The sequence below is a fragment of the Acomys minous genome (assembly GCF_964271855.1).
Source record: "Acomys minous genome assembly, chromosome: 12".
Taxonomy (NCBI): Eukaryota; Metazoa; Chordata; class Mammalia; order Rodentia; family Muridae; genus Acomys; species Acomys minous.
The window spans coordinates 6,064,804-6,085,950 of record NC_140493.1 but is presented as its reverse complement, the minus strand read 5'-3'; the positions used below and the strand labels follow the sequence as shown (position 1 = coordinate 6,085,950).

The window sequence follows — 21,147 nt, the reverse complement described above, 5'->3', positions numbered from 1 at the left end:
ACTCACGACCCTCTCCAAACCTACCTCATTCAAGCACCTGCGAGCTAGAGTGCTCTGTTAGCCATCTTAACCCCATCCCTATATTCCCTCATATATGGTACGGGGTCAGAAGACCATGTGCCTCTGCGCTGGCGTGACCAGGAAACCAGATTCTAATACGGGGAGGAACTTAAAGCATCAATTGGTCTAAGCCCTCGGTTTCGGTGCCAGAGAGGCACATGGTTATCTCTTGGCAGACGTGAGAGTAATCAGGTCTCCCAGGCGCACTCACTTGTACTAAAACTAGAATGTGACTGTCTTCCAAATCTGGCTGGGATGCATGGTATCAGAGTAAACTGTGATACAGAGTTTTTAAAAAATCTGATCACAACAAATTAAAGCTAGTTTTTCCCTCCCCCCCCCCCCAAGCAGAAGATAAAAGTCCCTATTGCAATAGCAAGAATTTGAAGAGACATTTTCTGTACCATCTAAGTCACATAAAACATTTTGAATTGCATCTGTAAATAGGCAACTAAGACGTCCAGTTGCAAAGAATATGTATTTACACTGATTCAAGTGTCTAAAAGCACAGTCTGTTGGAGGGTCTACTTAGCAGGTCACATAACTTAAGATTTTTACATACACACAAGCAGACGGACAAACCTGAGTCGGCTACAGCGAAGCTCTAGGGAGCCACTCAGACATTTTAGCACTGACACATACATATTCGTGGCAACAAACAGTGGTGACCCCTTTGATTTTTTTTTTCAGTGAGATCTTTTTGTACCAGGGTACAGCATAGAGAATGCAGAAGAAGGAAGATGGCTAAACAGCTAAGCCTTCCTGCAAACTACTTGCTTCGTGCTACACACGATGTGGCGTAACCCTGTGGACAGTATTGGAGTTTGTCCATTCCGGTCTGCAATGATGATTTTGGCTGAAAACCTCTATGCTAACTTTATGTTTTATAAACAACCAATTCTTCTTGTCTACATCTTTTAAAAGTGAAAGCCACTAATGTTTTTTTTTTCTTTACAAAAAAGGAAAGAAAGAAAGAAGGAAGGAAATCTCAACTTTGGTTCTAGTAAGTTAACAGGGTCTGTTTTTACAGAATGCTAACATGTAGCCTTGTTTTTCCTTTACCATATCCGAATAAAGGGATAGTGGCCGGTCCTACTGCCTTCAGGCCAGCTTTGAAATCATCATCAGCGACGCTGAAGGCTGAGCCGCTGCCCTCCAGAACTTAAACTCTCAAAACCAACCCCATCTTTCCCCCAGCACAGTGAGCAACCAGTGGGCTTTGCTTCACTTCCTAGCAACCATCTTAAAAGACACCATTTGGTTTTCATCTCAGAAGACAAAACAGTCTCTGTCCTGCTATTGATTTTGTGGACCACACAAAGTTAAAACAGGGAAGAGATTAGATCACGACACCAGACAAATGCAGGGAACAAACGCAGCTAAGTGGATGCCACAAAGGGCGTGTCTGAGAACACAGAATTGACTGAGTCTGAGTCAGATTTTGCCCTTGTGGACTTTAGGATGCCCTCGGCTATAACGGTCTCAGTGGGGAAAAGCTTGACCTTTCCATTCTGTCCAGCTGCAGTATCCTTCAGGGGCTCCAAAAACACCACTCTTTTACCTGCCTTCCGTTCCTCAGCAGAGCCATCGCTAGTAAGGCCGGGACTGAGAATGGATGAGTGCGCATGGGCACTGCTTTGGTTCTGAAGCATATTTTTCTGTCTCTTGGCTCTACATTTGCACGGGCATGGTGTCAGGTACAGATACAATAGTACCAGGACTATACTGGCCATGCAGGCAGCAAGGGTGGTAAAAGCCGTGTTAAACGCCTCGTGGGCATGGGATCTGTTTATGGTGAAGTTGCTCACATTTATCATGATGTCCACAGTCTCATTTAACAGACGCTGCCTATTCATCGCAATACAGGAATAAACCCCAGCGTCCTCAAAACCAGGGTTCTCTATGACCAGACTTCCGTTGTAGAACACACGGAAGTTCCCCGTGTCTTTGTCTGGCTCTAGCAGTCTGTTGTCGGGACCAACCCACACAAAGTCGGTATTCCCGTTCCCAGCCTTGCTGTCACAGTGGACAACCGCCCTTTCCCCAACCTGAGCCTCGTGAATAAAGCCGAGCGCGTGGAAGGAGCCATTGATGACGCTGTGAGAACAGTTCAGAAAACTGTCCTGGAGCAGGGACAGCTGATGCGAGTGCCTGGAGTCCAACCGCAGGCGACAGGTGTAGTCATTCTTAAAATCCATTACTGAGCTAAAGTGCCTACGGTACCAGAAGGTTAGCAGTGAGTACAGCGCGCAGTCACAGACGAACGGGTTCCCGTGGAGGTAGATGCCCCTGAGCTGTTTGCTTGGCACTAAGTTTATATGGTGCATTGGTACGGAAGGAATTCGGTTATAGGAAACATCTAAAAATGTCAGATCGGCCAGCTTGAACCTCCCGACATACAAATCCATAGGAAACTGCATGAGGAAGTTGCCACTCAAGTAGAGTTTCTGCAAGCGGGAGAGCCCTCCGAACGCTGCCGGGTCCAGAGATGAAATATGGTTGTTGTAAAGCAGGAGCACTTCCAGAAGCTCCAGCCCTTGGAACGTGCCACTCTTCACCGACTTCAGCCTGTTGGATGACAGGTCAAGACACTTTAAATTTGGAACAGCGGAGAAGCTGCCCGTGGAGATGCTGGTGATGTTGTTGTGACGGATAATCAGGGTGCTCAGCTTGACGAACGACACCGGGATCCAGTCGGCTTCCAGAAGTCCGATCCTGTTATAGCTCAGATCCAGCCTTCTGATCAGTCTGAAGAGGCTCCCAGGCACCTTCGACAGGTTTTTGTTGGTGCAGCTGACAACGTCGGTGGCGCAGATGCAAGCAGTGGGGCACATCCCTGAGGCACTAGGGCTCACCATCACAGCGATGACCAACAAACACAGCAGCTCTCTGCAACCCGGTCTGACAGCTCCAGGCAGGGTGGGCAGTGTGTGGAACCTTAACGACATTATGGTCGCCTGAGTCTCTTCCAGTAGCTTCTCACCAGTTCAGCCTCCCACCAATCTAGTCACAATATTTTTTAAAAAAAGAGAGGAAAGTACAAGTTAACTGCCACTAGTTAACCCTTCTGTAGTTACTTTCGTTCCAATTAACTTTTGTAATGGGTTTCTTTTCATTTTCAACAAGGGAGGCCTTTAAAAAAAAAAAAGAACCTGTTAAATGCATTTTTCCCTAGGTTACTCCATCTCAGTAAATTCCCCAGGAACCTTCTCTCAATGCAACCGTCTCACTATCAGAAGCTCAATTTTTTTTTTAAAAGGATGCATTCTGCCTTAACTTCCTCCACTGACACACACACACAAAATACACAATCGCATCCCATAAACAATTGAACGGAAATACTTAGCCAGCCGTCGGTCTAGCCGACCACTCACAGCGCTGGGAAGCCGCAGCGGCTCGGGAGAAGCCGCCGACGGCGGTGCGCTCCGAAGGTCTGCGCGTCCGTCTGTCGGTTCGTGCCCCGCGCGCTCGCACTTTCCCTCCTGCTCCCGGTGGGCGGCAGCCTCTCAACTTTGGCGAGTTTCGAGGCGGCGGCGGCGCGGTGGTGTCCCCGGCTCTCTCGCTCGGCGGCTGCAGGTATCACCGGAGCTCGGCCGCGCCGGGAGCGGGGTGGGCGGCGGGTGAACCCGGCCCGCCGGTGGCGCTCGCAGGCTGCAGGGCCCGGGCTCCCGCGCCCGCCGCCCGCCTTTTATCCCGCGCGCCCGGGGTCGGGAGCGGGCGGGAGGCGGGTCCCCGCGTCCTCGCTCCTGGGGCGCCGCGGCGGGCGGAGCAGGAGGGGGGGCGCAGCCAATCGCAGAGGCGGCCCGGTGCGGGCTCCGCGCCGCCTCTCTGCCGGGTGGGACCGCAGCGAGGCCTGCGACTCTGCACCCCCAGGCCCCGCGCCCCTCGCCCCGCACCCGCGGGGGAGCCGCCCAGCCCGGTAGGGAGCCGCCCAGTCTGCCGGGGAGCCCCGCGCGCCAGAGCACGCGCGTGGTGGCCCGCAGGTGGCACCCCACCCCGACCTCAGAGCCTGGCTTAGGGGCTGGGGCGAGGGGCCTGGCGGGCGCTGTGCACCGGGTGCTTGCTGGGGTCCCCGCCCGGGTTTGAGGAGGTGGAGGAGGAGGAGGAGGAAGACAGGAGCTAGGGCCGCAGCGCGTACCCTCCGGCATCACCGGGGCTTTGGGTGGGGGGAGGGGTGCGAAGGCGCCGCGGGGACGCCCCTCGGTTCCCTGGGAAAGTTCGAGCCCTTTTTCTAACTCTGAGAAGGCGGCCCGAGGCACTGGGCCCAATTCTAGAAGCGAGGGGGCAGGAAAGAAGGCTCAGCAGACCTTCCGGCTGGAGTGCAAAGATAAGGGCATTAGCCTTAAAAAAAAAAAAAGAAAGAAAGAAAGAAAAAAAAAAAACCAAACCAAACAAACAAAAATCCAGAGTCTTGCTGGCAGGCTCCAGGACTAGGATTAATCAGCAGGGGTGGCTACGCAGAAGGACTTGTCCCCTAGAGGCCATGCAGCCCACCAGGCTCCGGTAGACTGAGCTAGCATGCTGGGAAAGGCACAAGCTGGACAAGGCCGTGTGAAAATGAGGCAGAGAGCTTGAGGCTGTTGAGCTTTGCGATTAAAAATCAATTTTTGTTTAAGGCTTAAACGATGGGATTTGACTGAGCCGAATGATCCATTTGGCTGTTGTATACGGATTAAAAGAAAGAAATTACTGCCCCTACAAACCATGCTAACTGCAGTCGAAGGGACAGGGGACCAAAGAAAGGCATGCAAAATTGGGGGAGACCGTGGAAGCATAGCACATGACTGGTTATAGTACTTAAAAACTAAAATGATTGCCTCACCCCCGCAAGGCACCCTTACATTTAGTGAAAACTCCCCGAGTGAGTGAGTGGCTTGGATGTGCGGGACCAGTGTGTTGTGTTTCTGGTTCCAGAATAGCTCTGTGTTTCTAAGGGAGGGCAACACGATTCATGTTAGTTTCACTTTCAGTCAAGATTGACTTCAACTGTAAGCATCCAGCCTCGTGTGCCCAAAGGGCGCATTCATTACTTCCCGGGAGAAATAGGTTGAGCTTTTCTGTCAGACCACACCCTGCCCCCCTGGCTTCTCAAAAAAACAACAAACAAACAAACAAACAAAAAAACAAACTTGGTTTCAAAGCCTTCATGGCCAGAAAGTTGAATGGTAACATAGAAATGTAAATCAAAGTACTATTTAAATGACCAGTAAGTGACTGGGGTTCGCAGTATTTTGTTAACATCCTATTAGAAGGAAATCAGGAAAGCTGTTTATCGCAAAATTATATATAAAAAAAAAATGGGTGTTTTTGAGAAACAGAGTTAGGAAGTGATGCTACAGCCGAGGGCTGCCATTGCTCCACAGCATAATCTAGGTGTACCCAAACTCACAGGCAGGTCAATCTGATACCTGACCTTTGGGACACCCACACACACACACACACACATACACGTCAGAGGAAAGAGAGGTGTGAAAGTTGTGTGTGTGTGTGCTAGCATGGAGTTGAGAGGGCTGAACTTTAATAATGGCAAAAAGTTGTGGCTTGTTTTGTGGAAGATAATTTTTCTCCAGGCATCCTTTAACCTTCATCTTCTAACAGATCCACCTTAATCCATCTTCTCTTTTGCTATTTAAAAAAAAAAAATACTCCAAGCAGGGTGCTTTTTCCAAAGTCGTGTAATTGAGCTCTCGGTTACAGAGGCTGGATGTCCAAAGTCTTATCTCTCCCCTCGGTTGTCCCCTCTCGTGAACACCCCATGCCACTCACCGCTTGGAAAATGGAGTGGTGGTAGCAGGGTGAAGGAGGAAGTGACCACACGGTGCCACAGCATGCCGCACAGGCTCAGGAGCCAGGGTTGTTCATCTTACAACAGCCTTAGCACCTGTGGCCCCTTCAGACCCGTGACAACCCCTTCCAAGAGTGAGCGAGCCTCCGTGAATTAATGGTTTAAGATTAGGCCCCGCCTCCTAAAAGTCCCACCCACCCTAACACAGTCACACGCGGTCAGGCTTCTATTACATGGAATTTTGCCGTGGGAGGGGTGGGGGTGGGGCCACACTCGAGAATCATCTCCAAACCACAGCACCCCCTCTCTACTATACGGAGAGTTCTCTGAAGGCAACTGTTTTACTCTGTCTTGGTCCCTGTGGTACAAGGGGCAGATTCTTTTTTTTTTTTTTTTTTTAAGATTTATTTATTTATTATTATGTATACAGTGCTCTGCTTGCAGGAGTACATGCAAGCCAGAAGAGGGCGCCATATCACATTACAGATGGTTATGAGTCACCATGTGGTTGCTGGGAATTGAACTCAGGACCTTTGGAAGAGCAGGTGGTGCTCTTAACCACTAAGCCATCTCTCCAGCCTAGGGGGCAGATTCTAAGTGGTGATGGTGCCTGTCTGTTGGTTCTTAGCCTTTACACTTCATGACACCTGCCTGAAAGCTTTAGAGTTCTGCATCCACCAAATGCTTCCATTTCCCTTTGTAACTATATTCTCTACTGTCCCTGTCTCCAGTTTTCGCAAACTATTCTGCACTTCGCTTTTATCCCTTGTGACTGACCCAGCTGCAAAGCATTCAGTGAAGGTGTGAGCTGTGTGCGCATGTGCCCTTATGTGCCCAGCTGAGCTGTGTTTGCATACATTATTTCACTCAAGGGTCACCGGAACCGTCCCATGATGTGTTGGAATGGTCTCAAAGAGTTTTAAGTTGAGAGGCTTCCTCCTCCACTTTGGAATGAGTACCAAGGCAGATATGGCTAAGCGCCATCCCAGGCGTTAAAAGTAGGACAGATGGCTGTTGGCTCTGGTCTCGTCCGAGTGGTGTTTTCTACTGGTGTTTTTTGACCATTTGGTAATGATTTCAGTGGATAGTAGGAAGTAGCTTCCCACATGGCTTTGATTTGGAATCTTGTGTGCTGAGATGGCTGGGACCGTGCTGCACCTTCCTGGCTGCAGAAGCCGCTCCTGGCTGGAGGCAGTGACTGGGATGTGGTCTGGGGTTCTTTTCGTTCTGTGGGTTTTCAGTTTCTCATGTTATATATATATATTTTTTATTGAAGATTTAGGCATCAGAGCAAGACTTCTCTAGGGGAACAGAACTGATACAATGAATATATATAGGGGATTTAATATATATATATATATATATATATATATATATATATACAGAACTGATACAATGAATATATATACATATACGTATACGTTTATGTATATGTATATACACATGGGATTTACTAGTTTGGTTTATGCTACTGTCTTGGTAGTCTGTCATTAGCTGTCTTCACACTGCGGAGGCTGAAAACCTGGCAACTGAGTAGTGTGTGAGGTTAGTAGATGCCTGAGCATCCAGCCTGGTACTGAAGGCTTAGAGGATGCCCTGTTCCACCGGTCTTCAGTCCACGCTGGAAGCCTGCAGAAGTTGGGTTCTGATATTACAAAGGAATACAGCAGCACTGGTGGCAGCAGTGGGGTAGATGACATTGCCATTGAAAGCAAAGGCCAGCAGGCAAAAGGCAACGCTTCTTGGTTTCCAGGCCTCCTTTGTGAGGAGGCGCTGCCGGCATTCCGGCTGGGTGTTCTCTTCTCAAAAATCCCTCACAGGCGTGCCCCGCACGCCTGCCTTTTAGTTGTTTCCAGTTATTTGACAAGCAACAGGCAGGAAGGGTGCTCTTTGGAGAGAGCTTTTTATTATAGAGATGCAGCTCCAAGGAGATTAAAGATCTGTTGCAGAAAACAGAGTTCGAGAGAGGCTCCACGAGGGCGAGAGAAGCCCACTGAACTGTTTGTCTAGGGGCTTTTTATAGGATGACAGAAACTAAAGAACGCTGGAAGGCATTTCTATGATGATTGGTTCATTCTTTGAGCCATCACAAGTTGAGCCAATGAAGACCCACACTCTGCGCATGTGCAACCAGGGAGCCAATCAGACACTTGCCCACCTGATGCTCTCTCAGCGGGGTGGTCACTCTTTGAGCGCCCCCTGTTCAGCTTTGGCTTGTTTGTTCAGTTCGCCCCCACTGCTGTTGCTGCTGTGGACTTTGCAGGTGTCGTCGTCGTCGTCGTCGTCGTCGTCGTCGTCGTCGTCTTGCACTTTGGTGAGGGTCTGATAGCCGATGGGCGTCCTCTGTTCTCTCTTCGTTCTCGTGCTTACACGATCACCTTGCACTTTGGGGGGGCGGGCGCTAACTCCTCTCATAGCTGCAAAGATAAAACTGCTGTTTTCATTGGTTACTTCAAATCTAGCTCACGGTCTATGGCGTGGGCCCTTTTCTGGAACAGGTGGAGGCTTTTTAGAAACCGTTTTTTTACCCACAGTGAAGCTTGTTATAATCGGCTGCACTTGAAATAAGAATGCGCCGTAGGCAACAGTGCCTTGCGCAGATTTCCCCAGGAAGAGGGTCTTCAGGGAAGCCAGCTAGCCTGCCAGAGCTGGCTCGGAACCCTGCTCTTCCTCCCACCCGGTTAGCTTGGTTATCTAATACCCCTAATATCCCTCTGTTTTACTGTTACAACAGGGGTCTACTCTAGGGTTGACCTGTAGGAAATGCGTGGCTTTGCCTGCCACCTCCAGAAGTACACTGGACTTTGGCAGCCTTTCCTGGTCTTGGCCGGCCCCTGCTGCTTTGTGTACCATGGTCCAATGTCTGCTAGGGAGGTGACAGCACTCTGTCCCATGACTCTCACTCTTGGAGATGAATTTTTCCTGAAGGTCGCCCCATGGCTTGCTTTTAGCACCCTCCACTTGACTGGAAGTGGGTACGGGGACCACCTCCCCCCCCCCCCCATCTCCAGGGAGAGCCCAGAGTGCTCAGCTCTGAAGTAACCTTCACCCACTGGGCTTCATGTTGTCAGAGAGAGAAAGCCGCCGTTTTAAACATTTTAAGTTGCAAGCTCGTCGTTTAGCACCAAGCATCACTCTCCAAGCCACTACCCGTTAAAGTCCTAGGACCTGTTCCTCTCTGGTGAAGTTTGAACCTGAAATGCTCATGTGTTTGAACAGCTGGTCCTGGCCTTGGTGTAGGCCTCCAAGTAGGGTTTAGCTGGAGGAAGTGGCTTGCTGGAGGGAGGGCCCTGTGCCTTCTCAGCCTGGCCCCCTGCCTGCCCACTGCCTGCTTCCCGTCTGTGCATGCAGTATGGCCAGCCACCTCACACTCACACCAACGCACAGGCTTGTGCAGCCTTGAACTGTAAGCCAAGGATCCCTTCCCTTAAGTCACTTCCTGTCAGACATTTCTTCACAACAGCCCTTTCAAGCCCTGTCCCACTGCCCATCTCTGGGGATTTGCCTTTTCTCGCCACGTATGCACAGCTGGGATCCTGCAGCACGCAGCAGCCTTTGGCGTGTGCTGCCGCTCGCTTACCCTCTCCAAGGTTTGAGCGGCACTGGGTCCAGCCTGTTAAAAATCCCTGCATAGTTGCGTTAGCTGTACTTAAACTTAAAGTGGGGGGAGGGGCTCCAGTCCCATCTCTTCAGAATTTTGAACTCTAAAAGTGTTGGACCACTGTGTGGTTACAGAACCCCGCCCCGCCCCCACTAGTACTGTGAGGTTGAAGATCAGTCCACGGTTGCCCAAGCTTGGGACAGACTGGTAAACAGGAGGTACTAACTAGTTGGATCAGGTTCAGGCATAATTTTCCACTTGGCTCCATTACTATTGCACTGAGTATGGGCCTTCCCCAACTCCGGGGTACTTGGTGTCTGTCAACAAAAGCAGTTCTTCACGGTTGACAGGTTGCTTTATCAAGTATGTAATTTTTTAATTATTTGGTGAGTTAGTTGAGGTTTTAGTCTGTCTTTCTTTCTTTCTTTCTTTCTTTCTTTCTTTCTTTCTTTCTTTCTTTCCAAAACAGCGTTTAGGTATGTAGCTCAGGCCGTTAGGGGTGTCTTGCTCTGTAGCTCACACAGGTCCTGAACTCCACATCCTGAGACCTGGGAGCGTTGGGCTTGCAGGTGGGTGTATCGGCCGACTTGGCTCAGGTGTTCAGCTACGGTTGCATGTCACATGCCCATTGCAGCATCTTTTCTAACAGAAAAGAAAGGGGCACGTTCTTAATGCAGCAGGCGCGTGAGCAGACAAAACAGTGTTGCTGACATCTGGTGTCACACCGTATTTATTGCCTCTTGAACTGTGGGTTGTAACTGAGGGCGGAGAACTGAATGTCGGGGTTGGTTTCTGAACACTCCACAACCACAACCACAACCACAACAACTTAATTCAGAGCTAAGTACACGGTGAGCCTGAGGAGTGTCTGGCCGTGCTCACCTGTGCTGCCTTAGGTGACGTCACTGCAGCCTTGGCCTGACCCCGCGGTGTGCACACGTTGTGCTGTCATGCCATGCGAACGCTGCCCGGAACACCCCAGCTTGTGTTCCATGCTATAGTACAGCACAGACTGCAATGTTTTCCCTGCACGCTCGAGGTTCCTGCTCATACGGAAGCAGAGTTGTCTAATTATGAAAAATGAAAACATTTAATGTTCTCCTGCCATGGTTCCTCAGCATGGGGACACCGAATTACTGCGTTTGGATTATGTTGTGTTAGTTTGTTTTTAAAGTATTATTGTTTGAGTTGCCAGCTAGCGGTTCATTAAAAAAAAAAAATAATTAAGAAAAAAATTGACTTAGGGTCAGGGCAGAATTTCCGAAATAGCCTAAACTTACTTCTGCCATTTTGTGTTATGTATTTATGTTAGGTAGTTATCATTATTGGTGATTGTAAAATCAAAATGTCCATCAACTCAGAAAAAAGAACATTGACAATGTTCTATGACAGTGTCTTTTAGTGTCAAATACCTTCCATGATTTGAAGATTCAATTATTTTTTAAATTGTGTGTATGTGTGTGTGTGGGGGGGGTGGAGCACACGTACCCTCGAGGCCAGAAGAGGGCATTGGATGCCCCGGTGATGGAATTCCAGGCAGTTAGTTGTGAGCCATCCAACCTGACTACTGGGAACTGATCACTGAGCTCTGGGCCTCTGCAAGAGCATCACATACATAGTCTTTACCAATGAGCCATCCCTCCAGCCCCAAGGTCTAATCCTTTCTATAAAAATAAGCAACCACCTTTATCGCATTGTGATGCTACCTTGGTGTCATCTCCAATAAATAGTAAAACTACATACCAAAACTTGTTTTTAAGTAAATTTTTTATTTCAGCATGTTTTCTATTTGTATACCTATTATACATACATACATACATACATACATACATACATACTTACATCAGTTGTCTTGTGAAAATTTATAGGGCAACAATAGGTAATGAGTGGGAAAAGTTTAAGAAGCCCCGCTATATTGCTATGTAAAATAATATGGGCGGGCACTATTTGATGACATCAAAATTACAGAATGGTACAATTCTGATTCTTGTAAAAGAAATTATAGATAGATAGATATGAATTATATATTGTGTGTAGATTATGTAAATAAATTATTTCCCTACACCACCAGTGGTTTTTTAAGACCTTTCTACAATGCTTTTATGGTGAGAAAAATACAACAGAAAGTCCTAGCTAGTTAGAGTTTCTGGTTAGTGGTGGCTCGCATTTAGTGATCACCCACCTGAGTTCCAGAGACCCTCCTGGCCTTTACAAGCAGGCAGTGAAGTCTCCCCTGTGAGTGGGGGTGGGGGGAGCAACTGCCACCGATGTTGATGCTGCAGTTGTTCGTTTGGCAAACGTTTACCAAGCACCTACAGTGTGCCAGGCAGTTAGTGTGAGCATCACAGTGGTTGTGAAGGATCTGACAGCCACACCAGTGTGGTGGAAACGATGCACACAACGGAAACAGATTCTTTAGGGGACAATAAGTCTGCGTTCCCAGGGCCAGGTCAGGACTCACCATCCTTTGTTGAATTTCACCACAGAACACTGAGTCCTCCCAAGGCTGGCCTTTGGGAAGGCCCCATGCTCCCCTGCCTCACACCACGATCTGTTTTTCAATGAGAAATGAAAATAATAATAACTAAGGACCTTTTCCCTAATTGTGAAAATGCTGGGTGCTTACTGCAGAGAGATGGAAGGTAGAGAAACAGAATCCTGCTCCTCCTCTTCCTCCTCTTTCCCTCCTCCTGTTCCTCCTCCCTTTTCCTTCCTCCTCTTCCTCCTCTCTTTCCCTCCTCCTGTTTCTTCTCCCTTTTCCTTCCTCCTGTTCCTCCTCCCCTTTCCCTCCTCCTGCTCCTCCTCTTCCCATTTCCCTCCTCCTCCTTTTATTCTTCCTCCTCCTCCTCCTCTCCTTTTCTTCCTCCTGTCCTTTTCCTCCTCCTGCTCTTCCTCTTCCTCCCACTCCTCCTCCTTTGGTTTCTGGTAACCTAGGCAGGCCTCACTGGCCACCTCCTTGTCTCTGCCTTCCAAATGGTGAATTTTTAGGAGTGCATCGCTATGCCCCTTTTCTTCCTGCTCCAAATTCAGCCTTGGAAACGGGATGCCCCAGTAAGAATTTGCTTCTAAAAACCTGTGGGGCAGAGGACATGGCTCAGTGGGTGAAGAGTTTTCTGCTTGGGAATGAGGACATGAATTCAAGTGTGCACAACTCACATACAAAACTAGACCCACATGCCTGTAACCCAGAACTCCCCAGAGGTAGTCGGATCCCAGGGGCTCACCGGCCAGCAAGTCTAAGTGAAACTGCAAGCTCCTGGCTCAGTCAGAGAGCCTGTCTCAATGGGGAGAAAAAGGTAGAGAGCTATGGAAGACATTTAGCATCCACCCCTGGTCCCCACCAATGTATGCATGGATAAACACACCGCAAACATAGGCACACAGAAACACAGCGTGCACACAACAACAACAACAAAAATGCATTCTTTAAAAATTCAGTGTGCTGAACCGATGACCATAATTATTATGATTACCTCTTAGGGTCTGGAGCGTAAATGGTAGGGGTCTGATTTTCATTTTGCGTATTACTAGCCTGAAGGGAATCACCTAATTGAATTCCTAAATGCTATTATGTCCTCAACACTGGGGTCGCCGCTGTCATTCTGATGCATGCTGATAACAACATCACAAACTCCCCGTTTTGAGAATTTCCTGTAGCACTCATTACCGTCGCCTTATAAAGGCAGATGTGATTATTCAAAGCAGCATCTGATTGGAAGGAAGATCACTCACCGACTAACATTAACACGAGTGAAGCAGGCTAGCCCTGAGAGAGGGAGAGAGAAGCCTCGGGGGTCACACAGCCAGCACGACCGTGGCGCGCCATATGTTACTTTCAGCAAACTCCGGCTTTTGTGGTCGGTGCTCCACGGGTGATTTGCTGTGGCACTCTGACCTTTCCATTTGTGGAAGTGAAGTATGCCATCGTGTTCCCTTGGAGAAAGGCCTCCCTGGAGAGGTCACAGGAAGTGATCATAGCAAGGGCACTCGGTCCAGGCAACACTTCCTTCATACCCTGTACACTGAATAGCTACAAGGACCCTAGGAAGTCGCTATTGAAACCCCCATTTTCTAACAAGAGCAATGGGGCCTAGTTGGCGAACAAGATCGGAGGTAAAGCCCCACTCTCTCACGCTGGTCTTTCCTCCTCCAGTTTCAAGCTTAACCATTAATGCTAATGTTTCCCATTTAGGGAGTAGCAGGGCCAGCCATGATTTAAATTCCATTCAGCAAATATTGTTAGTCTTGGCCACACTCCCAGAACCGTAATGTGGTTGCTCTCTTCTAGGAATCTTTAGTGTGATTAGAAATTAATGTCGACAGTATAGAGAGTTGCAACTGCGAGCCGGAGGTGACCGAGAGCCGGAACGCTCGCCCAGAGAGAGGCAAAACTTCGGTTCTTATTCATTTAGTTGACAAGATATCTGATTCAACAAAGTGAAGTTTATGTACGTAAAAACAGAGTTTGGGAGAAACAAGTGACCAGAGATGAAAAGTGATTTCAGAATTAAGTGACGATGCGGGGCACAGTGACACAGGCTTTTGGTTCCAATTCTTAGGAGGTGTGAACAAGAAGATTTGTTGCTCATGACTAGCCTGGGCTATGTAGCAAGCTTGAAGTCAGCCTGGGTTTCATGAGATAGTGTCTCGGGGACAAGTGACCAAAAAAAAAAAAAAAAGGAGATTAAGCAACCTTAACTCCATGGCATTAACAATAAAGGCTTATAAAGCAAAGGAAGATGTATCTCCCTCTTATGGCATGCACCATGGGTCTGGAGACACACGGTAATTAAATGCCAAGTAGTAGCGTATAAAACTACAATGATATGGTAAGATGGACCATTGTGCTCTCTGCTTCTTGGCGGTGTGGCCTTCAGTAAGTAACTCGTCCTTACAGAGTCCAGCCTGGGTGTGATGTAACGGAGATGCAGTTTGATTTTGCAAGGTTGCCTCAGGTGAGACAGGCAAATAGGTCCTTGGGAATTATAAAGCTGTAAACGAGTATTTTGTGTAGTTGCCCTTGGCCTCAGCTGTGGTTTGATATAGCGCAGATGTTTAATAAACGTTTGTTGAACCTAATGGCCAGGTTTATGTACAAAATAAACGGAGCTGGAGCAGTGGCTCACCACAGCGTGGTTATGCCAATTATGTGGTTCCCGAGCCCTGCTCCACCGGAGTACAGCGTGTCCTCGTTCGCTCGGGCCATCTCGCCTTCTCTCGGCTGCTGCAGAGGAGAGAGGTCAGCCGGTGTACCCACCTGGCCTTCCTAGAGCCCCCAGGGGACCGACGAGGGTGACTTCTTTGGTGGAGGCCTTTAGGAGTGAAGATGGGCCAGCTCAGTGTTCAATGGAAAATACCCAAAGGGGAAAAAAAGTGCAAACATAAAAGAATCGCTTTGCCAAACAGTTTTGACGTGCCGTGCCTCGCCTCCTACACAGTGGTAGAAGGTGTGGGTTTTCTTGGCAGGTACCGCGCAGAAGCAAACTGGCTGCCGGAGTGCGCTCGCCGGCATTCCCCGCTTTGTGGAAACAACGGTGACAAGGGCACACTTAATGGTGGCAGTTGTCCACATATGCCTCAAACCAAAATTCCCCGTGTACTCAACTATATGTATTACAACAACAGGACGGCCTTTTGCTGGGGGAATCATGGGAGAATCTGCCTTCATAGCTGTTAGATCAGTGAGTGTTAAAATGCTTTCACCAGCTTGGCAAGGGTAGTCTGGGGGGGGGGGGCGGGCAGTCAGGACCATCAGCATAGCGCTCACCGGCAAAGCTAGAAGCGCTCTGTGTATCTTCCATACACAGAGAATGATATGTAAAATAGAGCCAGAACAACGTCTGCCAGGTCCATGGACCAGAACTCTGCGTTGGTCCGGCTGTATGTCATGCCTGAAAGAAAGCCTTGAGAAACCGAAGTTACACACATGCGTGTGTTCAGGGAGTGTGAAATAGTAGTAAATGATAATATTTGGTGGTCTTAATATTTAGCGGTATCTAGTTAGTGTAATCTGAGGGCACCGGAGACAGCCAACAAGCAATCGCTGAAATCTTTTGTGTTCGTTGAGACGGAGTCTGGCTTTGAACTTGTGATCTTCCTGCTTCATCCTCCCAGGGGGTAGGGATAACAAGCACACACCAACTCCTACTTTTCAGTCAACTAGTTTTTGTTCATTATTATTATTATTATTATTATTATTATTATTATTATTATTATTATTATTATTATTTAGTAGTAGTCGTTGTTTGTTTGTATGTTTGTTCGAAGCAGGGCCTTGTGTATCCCAGCCTGGCCTCAAACTCAGTACATAGGCACAGATGATAACGAAGGTCTGCTCCTCCTGTGAATACTTCTCGAGTGCGGAGGTTTCAGGAGTAAAGCCGCCACACCCCACTTATGCAGGAGCTGCGTGCACGCTAGTCAAGGACTCTCCCTACCAGCTGAGCCACATGCTCAGCCCCTTCAAAGAACCTTATTGCAGGAGAAATTCGCTGGCCTCCGGTTCCGCCCAGGAGAGACAATTGCTGTGGCTACTTAGACCGCTCTTTCCTCTTTTCCCTTATCAGCGCGTTGGCGGAGAGGAAGGGTGCGGAGCCTCGCTGTAAACAAGGTAGAATAGATGGAGAGCGTGTGAACTCGTGTCCGGAAAACTGTCAGAAAGCCCAGGAGCCATCTCGAGAGATAAAGGCTCAGAAATAAGTCCCCAGAAGCAGGCATTTTGTAGAGCCTCAATAAAGAGGTAATTGTAAATATGCATTTGGAAAGGAAAGTGGGCAACCAAATAGGCAGAGAGATTGCACTCTGTCGAGATGGCTTGAGAGTGAACGCCAGCAAGGGAAGGCAGGAGACCAGACTCACGGAGTGAGGTGAGCAGACGAGCTGCAGGGCCTGAGGTGCCCGGTACACAGGGCTTCTGTCAGCTCGATGCCCACTGTGTTTTCTTGCAGCCACCAGCCTCCCAGTGGCAGAGACTCCTGGCTTGTAGCAATGCAGATAGTCTTTACACGGTCTGTTGATGGAATCTGTCCGCTTTCCGTCTGCTTCGGTGCTAAGCTCAGAGAGAGTCACCTGTACTTTTGGCTTTGTGCTTAGCTATAGATTTGTATCATATTCCATTGTATGTCAGTGTCGAGATTTCTTTAACTGTTTCGTTAATGGAGGCATTTTGGTAGCTTCTAACACGTGTGTGTGTGTGTGTGTGTGTGTGTGTGTGTGTGTGTGTGTATTTACACATGTATAGGGAGCCCAAAGAGCAATGTCAGGTATCTTTCTCACTTCCTCTCCACAAGACAGAATTACATGCTGAACCCGGAGCTCACTGTTGAACTAGCCAGTCCGCCGGCCCCAGGGGCCTTCCTGTCTCCACCTCCTCAGTGCTGGGGTGAAAGACACACACCATAGTGCCCAGCATTTTCATAGGTGCTAAGGGTGGAAACTGGATCTTCACCCTCACGTAGCGAGCACGGTGCCAGCTGAACCCTATCCCAAGCCAGGTTTCCGCTTTCGGCTTTGGTCTACTGCTAGTACTGTTCCTGTGTGTGTTGTAACGCTTGAATTTGGTAGACGTACACATTCCCTTTTTGTTTGGTGGGGTATTTGTTTGCTTCAGACAGTCTGTTAGAGCCCAGGCTGGATGTAAAGCCACTATGTACCAGAGGATGACCTTGCAGTCATGGGAATGGAGACATGCACTGTATGTCAATCCCACAGCTTGTTTGGAGCATATTCCTGAGATGGGTTTGCTGGGTGAGGTTATATTCATGTTCAGGATGCGTAGTAACTACCAGCTCCCGGAAGTGGTTCTATCCAGTTTCTCCTCCCACAAGGACTGTGTGGAAACCTGTGTTCTTAAAAGCCTTTGCCAACAGTTACTAGTGTTGTTGTTGTTGTTGTTTTTCATCCTTTTATCTTAGTGTGGCTGTACTGCGGCTGCAGCATGCCCGTCTCACAGATTGATGGCTCCCATGGCCTCGCTCACGGTTGGGGAAAAGAAGTCCTTAGCTTTAGCAGAGTTGGTTCCATCCCATTGTTTCCTTTGTGGTTAGTTTTGTTTTTTCTATTTTGTATCTAAGGAAGGTTTGCTCTGAGGTCTTGGAGGGGTTTGCCTCTAAAGGCTCGGTTACTTCGGCTCCCCGTTTCTTTCTGTAAGCCACCAGGAGTTGGCTTTTGTGTGTAGCGTCAAGAAGTACTTCCCCACCACCACCCCCGACCCCTTTCCTCCTGAGGTCCAGGGTCCCTCTCCTGTCAGCCAGGCAACGGTAAGTGCGCAGGGTGGATTCTGGACTCCTCTCTTCTTCTTTTGGACACACCCTGTTCCAGGACCCACAGGCTCCTGCTGGATTGTCAGTGGCCTTAGAGCAACAGCCTTGCCACCCCTGCCGCAGACCCGAGTCTGTCCTTCAAGGACACCGTAGCTCTCCTAGCCCTGCATAGTTACATGTTAATCTTAGGAAGTTTTGTCCATTTCTGAAAACAAGTAAACCAACAGGCATCTTGGGTTTTGATTAGGGGGCTGCCTGGCAGTGTGCATATTTGGAAGTGCTGACGGCGCCCTTCTCATGGAACAGCATATATGCCGCTGTTTTTATTTGATTCTGTAGTGTTTTCTTAGCAATGTCATGCACTTTTCCGATACCTAATAAACTTCTAAGTATTTGAGCTCTAGTTCCATTCTAAGTCTGTTTTATTTTCTATGTATTTCTTGCCAGTTCATACAAGTATGCCTAACTTGCGGAAATCCTGTTCAAGGGTGATCTTAATTGTCTCCAAGTGACAATTTTATTTCTTGTTTTTCCGTTCATCACCTCCCCCTCCGCCTCTCTTGTAGACCTCAGGGTATAGTGTTGTATCAAAGTGGTAACAAGCTAATCTAGACTCTGTCCCTAAGCTGAAGGGGAGTTTTCAGGGTTCTGAAGCCTTTGACATTGTGTGTTCTTTTTAGCTGTTCTTTGCCAAGTTAAGCGTCTGGCCTGGGAGCCAGCTGAACGTGTTTTCTCAGTGATATCATACACTTTTCTAATTTCTCATAAATCAGGAGCCACAGTTGCCTTTCTCAGGTGCTTCTCAGCACTGGGGATGCCTGCAAGACTCTCCTCCTCTCTTGGTTCTTGGGTGAACTGACTTTGAGTTGTAGACCATCCTTATGATGTAGGCTGAACTGCGCTCACTTCAGTTCCCTCATCCTTTGTTAAGACATCTTAGAAATGTTTCCGGAAGGGGAGAAAAGTGGAATTTCTTTCTTCCTAATGCTCATCCCAGTTTTTAAATTGCACTGTGATATTTTAACATTTTTGAGCCTAAGAGGCTTTAATCTTCTTGAAGGATTCTCGAATACAGGTATTAATTCTTTTCAGAATGTTTGGAAGAGCTCACTAGTAAGCTAACTGGGCCTGGATTTGCTTCATTGTCATATTTTCTGTGTGCGTCTTGGCAACTTTTAGTTTTTGAATTGGCCGTTTTACCCACATGATCAAATTCCTCAGCATAAAGTTATTTTTAATCCTTTTGTTGTTACCTTTTTTGTATTTGTGTGATCCACCTTGAGATTTTTTCATTGCTCATTACCCATATTAGTCAGGCTTCTTTAGAGGAACAGAACTGATAGAGTGAATGGGCATATTCATGTATATTTGAGTATATATGGAATTTACTGGGGTAGCTTACAGGTTGTGGTCAGCCTAGTCCAACAATGCTGTTTCTGACTAAAGTGCCAAGGCTGGCAGTTGTTAAGTCTGTCTCTCAGCAGCTGCAGGGAAAGCCTAGAGAGTCTCTGGTCTTCGGTCTACATCTGGAGACGTAGGTTCTAATACCAGCAGAGGAATAGAACCTGCATCAGCAACAGGATAAGTGAACCTGCCCGTCAGAGTGAGGGCAAGCTGGCAAAAAGCAAGAGCTTCCTTCTTCCGTGTCCTTTTATGGGAGCTGCTAGCAGAAGGCGTAGGGTGCAGATTCCGGAGGGTCTTCCCACCTCAGATGAGCCCACCAAGAAGACCCCTCACAGGCATGCCCTGCCGCTTGCGTTTTCGTCGGTTTAGACGTAGTCAAGTTGACAGCCAAGGTTAGCCGTCACAAGGACACCCATCGTCCGCTGGACACACAACCACATCTCCTTCATAATGTGTTTAATTTCCGAATGAAACGGTCACCCGGCCACGTTGCCACCTAGCATAAGTATTGCGCATACAACGGCAAACACATTGTTAAAATAGGCGGCTGTGAGTCCTAGATGGGGCATCCAAGTACTTGGCCTGACTAATGGCTGTGAGGGGGATGGAGAAAAGAGAGAAAGACACAGAAAAAAGTCTGGGTCAGGTAGAGTGGGCTCTGTGATGGAGAACGCTTGGCACCCTGGGAGTGCATGCGCTACAGTTGAACAGGGAGGCGGGGTTATTGCATACAGCTGAGCAGGAGGCGGGGTTACTGAATACAGCTGAGCAGGAGGCGGGGTTACTGAATACAGCTGGGCGTGAGGCGGGGTTACTGTATACAGCTGAGCAGGAGGCGGGGTTATTGCATACAGTTGAACAGGGAGGAGGGGTTATTGCATACAGCTGAGCAGGAGGCGGGGTTACTGCATACAGCTGAGCAGGAGGTGGGGTTACTGCATACAGCTGAGCAGGAGGCGGGGTTACTGCATACAGCTGAGCAGGAGGCGGGGTTACTGAATACAGCTGAGCGTGAGGCGGGGTTACTGTATACAGCTGAGCAGGAGGAGGGGTTATTGCATACAGCTGAGCAGGAGGCGGGGTTACTGCATACAGCTGAGCAGGAGGCGGGGTTACTGCATACAGCTGAGCAGGAGGCGGGGTTACTGCATACAGCTGAGCAGGAGGCGGGGTGATTGGTGATAAACAAGGAGGCGGGGTTTATGGCATTCAGTTGGGTCAAGGAATAAAGTTTCTTTAATCTTTGTAGGGCCAGCACAAGAAGATAATATTCTCAAGTTATTTTAACATTTTGAAATTGTTGAGACTTTGTTATAAGATATGGATTTTAATACATTTACGCGTGTGTGAAATGAATGTGAACTGGCCACTGTAGCTACAAGTTTTGCACACCTAGGGATAATATCAGATGTCAACTGTGCTGTTCCTTTCTTCTAGATAGTTGCTGACTCTCTGTTTTGCCTTTGTCCACCAGTTATTGACGACGTGCTCGTTCTTCTCTGTGTGATTGCTGTTTTATACGTTTTAAAGCTCTCCCCTATGCTACTGGGCGCATAGATACTTAGGCCTGTGACATCAGCCTGCAAAGTTCACACTGCTGATGGTGCAGTTCCCTCTTTGCTTTCTTGTTTTCTCTTTGATTAGTTCAGGGAGGGTATATTTCTCTTTCCTTTAACATCAAACATTTATTATATTTATAGCCTATAATTGGAGTTTTAAAAATGGTCTGAGAGGCATGGTGGCGCACACCTGTAATCCCAGCACTCTGGGAGGCAGAGGCAGGTGGATGTCTGTGAGCTCGAGGCCAGCCTGGTCTACAAAGCGAGTCCAGGACAACTAAGGCTACACAGAGAAACCCTGTCTCGAAAAACAAAACGAAACAAAACAAAAGTCTGGCAGTCTTCATCTATTATTTCAAATTGGATCTGTTATTATATTCAGTGTAACAGCTGATATGTTGGGTTTTTAGCAATCCTCTTTTTATCTTCTTATCTATTATTTTCTTTCTTTGTTTTTGTTTTTGTTTTTTCTTTTGA

General features: G+C 48.1%; 2 protein-coding genes across 9 annotated transcripts in view; one reads left to right on the top strand and one right to left on the bottom strand.

Moving 5' to 3' along the window:
• Positions 1-519: 519 nt before the first annotated feature.
• On the bottom strand, positions 520-3,570 carry AMIGO2 (adhesion molecule with Ig like domain 2). 4 transcript variants are annotated; one of them, XM_084749441.1, is made up of 2 exons: positions 3,435-3,570; positions 520-3,192 (listed from the first exon to the last, which is right to left on the bottom strand). In XM_084749441.1, the coding sequence occupies exon 2, from the start codon at positions 3,006-3,008 to the stop codon at positions 1,440-1,442; it is 1,569 nt and encodes a 522-aa protein (XP_084605567.1). In that variant the 5' UTR covers positions 3,009-3,192; positions 3,435-3,570; the 3' UTR covers positions 520-1,439. The 4 variants fall into 4 exon arrangements, with proteins under 4 accessions (XP_084605567.1, XP_084605566.1, XP_084605569.1 ...); XM_084749440.1 differs by having other exon boundaries at positions 520-3,063; positions 3,435-3,562; XM_084749443.1 differs by having other exon boundaries at positions 520-3,063; positions 3,403-3,539.
• Positions 3,504-21,147, top strand: part of PCED1B (PC-esterase domain containing 1B) — a 124,944-nt gene continuing 107,300 nt past the window's right edge. For 3 of the 5 annotated variants that reach the window (XR_014773074.1, XM_084749446.1, XM_084749444.1), the window contains exon 1: positions 3,877-3,979. The gene's annotated coding sequence lies outside the window, so the exon portion shown is untranslated. Of the gene's footprint in view, positions 3,637-3,876; positions 3,980-8,009; positions 8,160-21,147 lie in introns of those variants that run through there. The other 2 variants (XM_084749447.1, XM_084749448.1) reach the window with 2 other exon arrangements.

What these genes read in the sequence shown, in the direction of transcription:
- AMIGO2 (XM_084749441.1), bottom strand. Translation starts at nt 3,008, where the DNA reads ATGTCGTTAAGGTTCCACACACTGCCCACCCTGCCTGGAGCTGTCAGA.